This window comes from Nicotiana sylvestris, chromosome 6 (genome assembly GCF_000393655.2).
Source record: "Nicotiana sylvestris chromosome 6, ASM39365v2, whole genome shotgun sequence".
In the NCBI taxonomy this organism is placed as follows: Eukaryota; Viridiplantae; Streptophyta; class Magnoliopsida; order Solanales; family Solanaceae; genus Nicotiana; species Nicotiana sylvestris.
In genome coordinates, this window is record NC_091062.1 from 75,416,564 (window position 1) to 75,425,079 (window position 8,516).

The 8,516-nt window shown below is 34.0% G+C and overlaps 1 protein-coding gene across 1 annotated transcript; it reads left to right on the forward strand.

The window, feature by feature from the left end:
- Positions 1 to 3,341: 3,341 nt before the first annotated feature.
- On the forward strand, positions 3,342 to 7,526 carry LOC138870783 (uncharacterized). Its single transcript, XM_070148622.1, has 9 exons — positions 3,342 to 3,974; positions 4,146 to 4,526; positions 4,635 to 4,694; positions 4,842 to 5,451; positions 5,913 to 6,119; positions 6,385 to 6,437; positions 6,535 to 6,649; positions 6,798 to 7,123; positions 7,356 to 7,526. Exons 1-9 carry the CDS (start codon positions 3,342 to 3,344, stop codon positions 7,524 to 7,526), a joined length of 2,556 nt encoding a protein of 851 aa, XP_070004723.1.
- The last annotated feature ends 990 nt before the right edge of the window (positions 7,527 to 8,516 follow it).

Sequence of the window (8,516 nt, forward strand, 5' to 3'; positions counted from 1 at the left end):
ATCTAGGTATAATATTATTACCTAAGTTTAACCCATTATTATATAAAATCAAATATTCTAGCCAAAAATTATATTTTTTGGTCAAACACACGTGGCATTGACATTTTGGCCACGTGTCATGCCACCTCACGACCCCCAACCCATATTTTCCCCACCTTTACTTTTTTGTCCACCATTAACACCTCATATCCCTTCACCACTAGTGCCACCGTCAACACCACCCATGACCATCACCATTTTCACCTTTGCTCTCTAGACCGAGCTTAGGGGAAATATAAATAATTGTAGCAAAATATTTTTTTAATATTCACTTCATAAACTTTTTAATCACTGTAATAATTTTCAAAACTATTAAATATACATATTTCACATAGGCTCCGTTCAGTATTTTGTTAATACTTGTTTGACTCCCAATGTTAATCCGGATTAGTCCAGTCCGAAAATATGTACTACCACCATGTGAAGAAAAAAAAAGGAAAAGCTTAATTTGACCAATTCAGTAGCCGAATAAATGAACTATCATTTGCTCTTGGTTTCATTTTAAATGCATTTTTCCTTGTAATCTCCGCTTTATCACCAAAATATTATTCTTCTTCCTTATGGAAAAAGTTTCCCAAAAAAAAAAAATATTCTCGTGAACAATATTAAAAAATATTTTACTATAATTGTTTCTATTTTTTCCTAAGCTCCGTCCAGAGAGTGAAGGTGGAGATGGTGAAAATGATGGTGTTGATGGTGGTACTAGTGATGAAAGGGTATGAGGTGTTAGTGGTGGAAGAAGAAGCAAAAGGGGGAATAAAATGTGTTAGGGACAGTGAGATAGCATGCCACGTGGTCAAAATATTAGTGCAACGTGGGATTTGACATTTACCTTAGACAATCTTAACGAAAGAAGGGTATATTTAATCCAATTGTATAACAACAGGGTATTTTTAGATAAAAAGTATAATGCAGGATAAACTTGATCCTTTTCTCATAGTAAAAGGTCAAATTTGATCCTTTTCCCACATAGGGCTTCTATCTTCTTCTTCTAATTAGGGCTCCCACCAAGTCTCATTCTCGGTGAAATTCTTCAAATAATTTTTCTTGCCCATTAAGATTTTTAATTTTGGCTTGTTGCGTTTATACTCTAAAAGAGTGAGATTGAATTTATTGATAGATTTTAGGACTTGAGATGATACTGGCAATGCGAATCTCTATTATGTTGTTTTCGTCTTTCATATGCTCAGATGACAATGAGCTAAGCAACGAAAGCATCGCAAAGATAACATATGAGGGGCCCCTTTACTCCAAGTCTATATTGTAGATGCCTTTATAATTTACTTTTGGGTGGATGGGCGGGGGGGGGGGGGAGGTGATAATCTGTAGCATTTGTTCTTGTTGGATGGATAATAATTTGTAATTATAATATAAGATCTTACTTTGGCTTTTCTATTCTAACAACCTTTATTGTCAGAACTAAAATCAAAATGGTGAATTACCTTTTGTAGGTAGATTTTTGGGGTAAATCATGCCTAATAAACAATGATTAACAATGAATGTGATTAAGAATAGAATTGAAGAGCATAAAACTGAAGAAATACCAGCATATTTTCTCTAAAAATTGAGAAAGAAGAAAACGCAGTGTGTTTCATGGTCGAAATATGTTTATTTCTTAGTTTTCTGTTTTTCAAAAAGTGTCATGTGTTATATCGTTGTCTTGGCCTCACTGTTAATTTGTTGACGATAAGTTGATATTGGACTAAACTCCTCCATTTTTTGTTACATTAAGAGTGTTACTTGTCAACTGTTATACATTAAGGATGTATTTTAACTTTTGACATTTACTTTAGGAATAATTTATATTAAAAATTCTTTTAAATTCTAAGTCTTGAGAATTGAAGCTTTTATTCTAAGTCTTGGGACTAAAAAACCTTTATAGAGAATATTTTAATCTAACCAGTATCTTCAATATTTGAATTAAAGAAAAAGTTTGAGATAGTTACAAAATGTATTTGGGCCACATGACAGATGATGGACCTTTTTTAAATTACTGTTTATATTTTTATCATATTAAGAAATATTCTTGAGAAACTAAGTAAAAATTGCATGGGGCGCCCTATTTGGGCGCCCCTTTTTAACCTGTAACCGCTTTGTCTTTCTATTTGTACCCGTACCCGTTTTTTTTGTTAAAAGCCATTTGAAAAGACTATTTTGCCCTTCTTTATTAAAAGACTACTTTCTCTCCAAGTATACGCTAGTCCTCTACTGTCTCTGTCTCTCTCTCCCGTTATTCGCATTTTTTTGATTTGCTCTTCTCTGAAATCAAAGGGTTTTCGTCGTTGTTTCGAATTTTCAACTGCTAGTCGTCGTTGTTCCCACATTACGACTTAATCACAGGTACATTGCATTAACTTTCTGGGTTTTATTTTACGATTTAATTTCTGGTTTTGGGTTTGATAGTCATATATTTATGATAGGGTTTAGTTTGATAAGTTCATTAGTTTTACTTTTACGTTTGTATTTTTAGGTTTTTTGAATGAGTGTTTATGTTGTTAATGAAAATTCTATAAATTCTTCTGTGATTAGACGTTCAAAGTTTTAAAAAATTTCAGAGTTAAACAGATGATAATGATACCTTAGATAGGAGTTGAAGTTTTTTTCATGTTTTAGCATTATTTTTGATTTTGAATTTGTGTTTTGTTTTTTTGCTGAATGTTTTGTGCTTGTATGGAGAACTAGAATTAAGTTTTTGTGTTTGTAACTGGTGAATTCCATCTTTAGGAGCTGAAGTTTTTTGTGTTTGTAACTGGTGAAGTCCAGCTTTAGGAGATGAAGTTTTTATGTTTGTTACTGGTGAACTTCAGCTCTAGAGCTGAAGTTTTTGTTTTATACCTGTTGGTTTTTTTTGTAACTGTCGAACTTCAGCTCTAGAGCTGAAGTTTTTGTTTTTTACCTGTCGAACTTTAGCTCTAGAGCTGAAGTTTTTGTTTTATACTTGTCGAACTTAAGCCTTCTTAGGTGTTGAAGTTTTAAATGATCTTTTTTATAATGTCCTGATGTTATTATTTTTATCTTTTACTTTTTTGGACAGATGGCTCCTAAAGCACCTAAAGATCCTAAAGTAGCTAAAGAAGGCAAAGCACCTAAAAAAACCTAGACTACCTGTAGTAGCACCAGGTCCTTATGTCCCTGAGCCTCCACCTACAGTACCAGGACAAAAATATTTTGAGTTTACAGAATGGTTTAACTCTAAGGGTTACTGGAAGGGGAACCATGATTTGAAGAGTTTAATTGCAAATTTCTTGACTCCTGCACAAAGGGATAAGCTTAATAATAGTGAATTTAGATACATTATTGCTATGGAGAATTTCAAATGCAGCATGAAGTTGGTTCATTGTCTGTGTCTTTCTCGAATATTCACGAATGATCGAGACTCCATTAGTTTCAAGATTTTTGGGCATGATGTTTCCTTCACCCTTGAAGACTTTCACATTATGTGTGGTTTGCGGATCACAACACATAATATTGAAAAACCATTTAATCGAGAGAGCACTATTCTGAAGCGCTATTTTGGTAAGTCCAAGGGTATGAGTTTGAAGGATATTCGAAGTTTTATGACTCGCAATGTAATTCCAAAGAATGTTGTGAATCATGCACACGTATGTGAGAGTGATGATGATGCAGTTAAGCTTATGGAAATTCTTATTGTAGAGTCTATTCTGTTTGGGAAAAATACCGAGTCATGTGTGATTGAGGAGTATGCATCTATCGTTGAAGATGCGAAGCTTTGTGCTGAATATCCTTGGGGTAATGTGGCTTATGAGAAGCTCATCTATTCACTAAAACATGCATTGGACAAGCAGAACAAACATCATGCAACTGAGTATAAACTTACTGGATTTCCATATCCGTTATGTGTTTGGTTCTATGAGCGCTTCCCAGATGTTCGGGAGAAGTATGTAGCAGAGGATGAGTACCTTGATATGCCTCAGGTCCCCAGGATGTTACGTTATGTATGCGTGGGAGAGCCTAAATATCCCAAACTTTATTATATGTTCAAAACTCATGAAGTAAGTTACTTTTTTTTTAATTTTTGTATTTGTGTTAATATGTTGATGTATTAGTTTTTTTCTCCTCATAATATACTTTTTTGTATTAAACAGAGATATCGCGACTTTAGGGTATTGGATATAATTCCTACAGAAGAGGAATTGAATTCAATGCCTTTAATTGGGAAATTACCGTGCAGCCGGATTCGTTCAAATATAGTTAATGCAGTTCCTTCAACTAGTAAATCACCACGTACTCTGAGTCGATCAAAAGAATTGAATCGAACTCCTATCATTGGTAAATCACCACATACAAAGAGTCGATCAAAAGAAGCGAATCAAACTCATGACATTGGTGAATCACCACGTAGTTGGAATCAACCAAAAGAACCGAATCGAACTCCTTTTATTGGCGAAGCATCTCGTACCAAGAGTCGTTCTACCTCGTCTACATCTGACTTTGATGATGATGAATTACTTGATACAATATGCTCTGTAAGTTTTGATCTGAAGTTTTTTGGGTTTGTTTTTGTAAAAGTACAACATGTTTTTTGAGCTGAAGTTTTCTTCTATATCTGAATTTTTGTTGTGTATTTATTGTAGCGGTTAACAACGGAGGTTCAAAGGCATGCAGAAAAAGAAAGAAGCACGATCGTGAATGAAGTTTTTGATAAGTTTAAAAAATGAGGAGCGAACTGTTATTGTGGATACGGTTTTTGTAAAAGTGAAGGTAAGCTAATTTATAGAGAAGTCTTTTTATTTGTGCTGATTTTATTTTAAATTAATCATTGTTAGTAATTTTTTTTCTAGGAATATTTCGATGAGAAGTTTGAACAATTGTTTATGATTGTCAACAAATCAAATGGAATGGACGATGGCAATTTTGATTTGAGTAAGCATCGAGAATATGATAGGAGGAACGACTGTTACAAAGATCCATCGGCTTTTGAAGGCGATCAACATGTTCAAGAACAAGTTGAAGAGCACAGTTCTAGTGCAGATAGATTGAGCAGAGATGTAAATGATGAAGCACATTTATCAACTGAGAATATTGGTAGCAAGCAAGGTGCATATAATCAAGTTGTTGAGACTGAAGAACATACTGCTCATGATGCATTGCGTAAAGTCGCAGATGGTAATGCTACACATAATGAAGCGATTGTTGAAGGCGTTGAACATGTTCACCAACAAGGTGGAGAGGAACAATCCAATGTCTGTAGACAGAGTAAAGGCGGAGAGAAAGGTGCAGATGATCAAGTTGTTGGCACTGAAAAACATGCACCGACTTGTGCTTTGGAAAGTGATATTGAAAATCAAGCACCTGTTGGTACTTTAAATATGAAAGACGATCGTTATGCAGGAGTAATAGCGATTTGCAATGAACTTCTAGGTGGTGATACACAAGAAGTTGTTACTACATGTACAAAGTGTGAAGTTTATAATATTTCAATTATACCTTAGATAGGAGCTAAAGTTTTGTTTTCATGTGTTTGTGTTTTTTGTAAAAACTACAACATGTTTTTTGGTGAATGTTTTGGTTTGTAACTGGTGAACTTTCAGCTATAGAGTTGAAGTTCTTTTTTTATAACTGTCGAACTTCAGCTCTAGAGCTGACATTTTTTTTATAACTGTCGAACTTCAGCTCTAGAGATGAAGCTTTTTTTTGCAACTGTTGAACTTCAGCTCTAGAGCTGAAGTTTTTTTTTGTAACTGTCGAAGTTTTTGTTTGTGACTGGCTAACTTCAGTCTTCTTAGAGTTGAAGTTTTAATTGTTTTTTTATAATATCCTGTAGTGAAATTTTCACTACAGGTATAATTTTTTCTATGTTTTATATATAGAAAAACTAGTTGATCTATTCCCCCTCTTTTATGAATATGCAGTGGAAGTTGAAACTAGTCGTGGTTCAATTGCCACAACTCAAAAACTCTCTGATGATGCTCAATTGAATGAAGGTAGAGTTGAGAAAAACCTTCGAGAGAATACTGCAATGGTCGTTGACATTGGTTCACAATTGAATTATGCTGGAAATGCTGATATTGGGAAAGGCATGCAGCCTAGGGAAACCACAGTGGAAGACAAACGTAAAGGTATTCTATAGATCATGAATTTATTATATTTGATCGAAGTATATTTTTTACATTTTGAAATTTTACATATTTTATTTTCTTTTTTATGTTTTTGAATGATTTTTCAAAAAGACTGGAGGCAGCTCGAAAAGAATTGGGTGAGATTCTGCAGCAATATGAAAAAGGAGAAATACATATATTCACACTTGTTGACTCGCAGACAGGTGTGAAGTGTGTTGGTATTATTTTATAAAATTTAGTCAGTATTATTTTTTTTTGCATGAAGATACAGGATCTGTTGGAATGCAAACACCATCTGTGTCGCAACACTTAGACCAGGTAATTATTTTCTGCAATTCGATTACTGGCTGTTTTATTGCCTAATGTGTGTTCTCTATCAGTTTTATTTATGTTTATATTTTCCTTGCTTTTGCAGATCTCATCTGATGTATCAGAACTGCTTCCAAAACCTAAAAGAAGGAAAATTTCTAGTTCTCCTATGTGTGACACCAGTGATATCCTCAACTTCAAGTTATGTTCATTTTCACTTGGTAGTACATAAGGGGCTGATTCAGAAGGTAATTTTGCTGCTATTGTTGTTCGTGAAGAGACAGAAGAACATCGTGAACAACAGGGAATTGGTCAAGCATCTGCCACGATGGCTGTAGTTTCCCATTGCTACTGAACAACAACAGTTAGTTGTGACGGAACAGCAGGAAGAGCAAGCAAAAGGAAAACAATATAAAAAAGGGAAAAAGATGCGTATGGAGAGTATTTGGTTAAGATCTCCTTATGTAGTTTATAAGAAAAAGCAAAGGGGGCAAGATTGGATAGTAGGAAAGAATAGAAGAAGGTGTCTCTTTCATTATGTTAATCAAGACAGTGGATTGATGCAAAGATTTAAAGAGTGGTTGGAGATGGATGCCAGTGAATATGATTCCAATCCATTCAGATTAGCTGGACTTGATATTCAAAAATCATTCTTTACCGAGCTTATGGATCCTGACTCTGATCTTGCGGATGAAGTAAGTTATTAAGTTTGTTTTTTGAATTGGGTTTTAACTGTATTTCCCTAAAGTTTAGCTTATTTTTTGTAGTATAGCTTTATTCATAGTAAACTGCTGAAGTTTTTAGCTTATTTGCTAAAACTGTATATGCTTAAGTTTTTGTCATGCTGTTTGTAGTTGTGTAATGTGTTTTTTCTAAACTTCATAGTGATAATTTCACATGTTATCATTTGTCATTGTCCATTTGCAGCATATTGATGTGGGCGTATATTACTTGCGCAAAAAATATTGCTATCACCTTCTAGGTTATACAAAATCAAGATTTGCAGTAACAAATTTACTTTTCAATCAGTATATTACTATCCTGGATTGTATTCATCCTTCAGAAGAAAAGTTGAAGATAATTGAGAAAAGGAAGTAAAAAATAATGGCGGTTCTTAAGAGCAAATCAAAGAGAAAGAAGATATCCGAAGAACAGATTGAAAAAGAAGAAGAAGAAGAAGCGGTTATTAAGCTACTTACGGACTTTTGTTGGTATGAGGAAGAATCAACGAATGAAAAGGTGGCCAACTACGTAAAAGGCCTCAACATTTCCTGTGGTATCTCATGGGCATCTGCCAAAAAAGTATTCTTTCCATTTCGACTTAAGCCAAGGGAGGGACAGATATCTATGCACTACGTTTTTGGAATTCTGGATTTTGAAGACAAATTTATATATGTGTATGATTCCATGGGCGATGCAACATACGAGCGTGCGCTTGAACATGTCAAAATTTATGCCCGGTTGATTCCACACCGTCTCAAATGCTTGAATTTTGGGGAACATAATAAATTTTATGGGGACAGTCCTGTGGAAAAATTTCAAATTAAGTGGATGAACACACCGAAACAGACTACCAAGTACGTGTTTCACATATGTTTTACCATGCATCTTATGTTTATTAATTTTTTCCTTTGTGTTAACTATTCTTTAATTTCTTTTTCATGTGTTTTTTGCAGTGTTGATTGTGGAATATTTGCTCTTAAGTTTATTGATATCCGGTTGAAGAGAGAAGATGTCTTCAATTTTGATCAAAGTCAAACATTGGCATTCAGGAGAGAATTGACTGCCAATCTTTGGGCTCATGGAAAGTGAAAAAAAGATAGCGGCTATGAAACTCCAGCAGAACGAGAAGGACATGATTTTGGAGATTTTGAAGAGACTCTGTGTGAATTTTTTGATTAGAGGATTGGTTGTACATAATTTGGATTTTGTGAATATATATTAATTATTTTTTTAGTTCACTTTTTTTGTCATACAAATATGTTTGTGTCTTTTATCATGAATTTTAAGTACATTTTTTGTTTGAAAAAACTTAAGCATGACTTCTGCTTTTTGAGCTGAAGTTTTGCTTAAAAGTCATAAGAAAAC

Coding starts and splice junctions, on each gene's coding strand:
- LOC138870783 (XM_070148622.1), top strand. CDS start 3,342: ATGGAGAATTTCAAATGCAGCATGAAGTTGGTTCATTGTCTGTGTCTT. Junction 4,527..4,634: donor TACTTGATACAATATGCTCT/GTAAGTTTTGAT, acceptor TATTTATTGTAG/CGGTTAACAACGGAGGTTCA. Junction 6,120..6,384: donor AGTGGAAGACAAACGTAAAG/GTATTCTATAGA, acceptor TTTTGCATGAAG/ATACAGGATCTGTTGGAATG.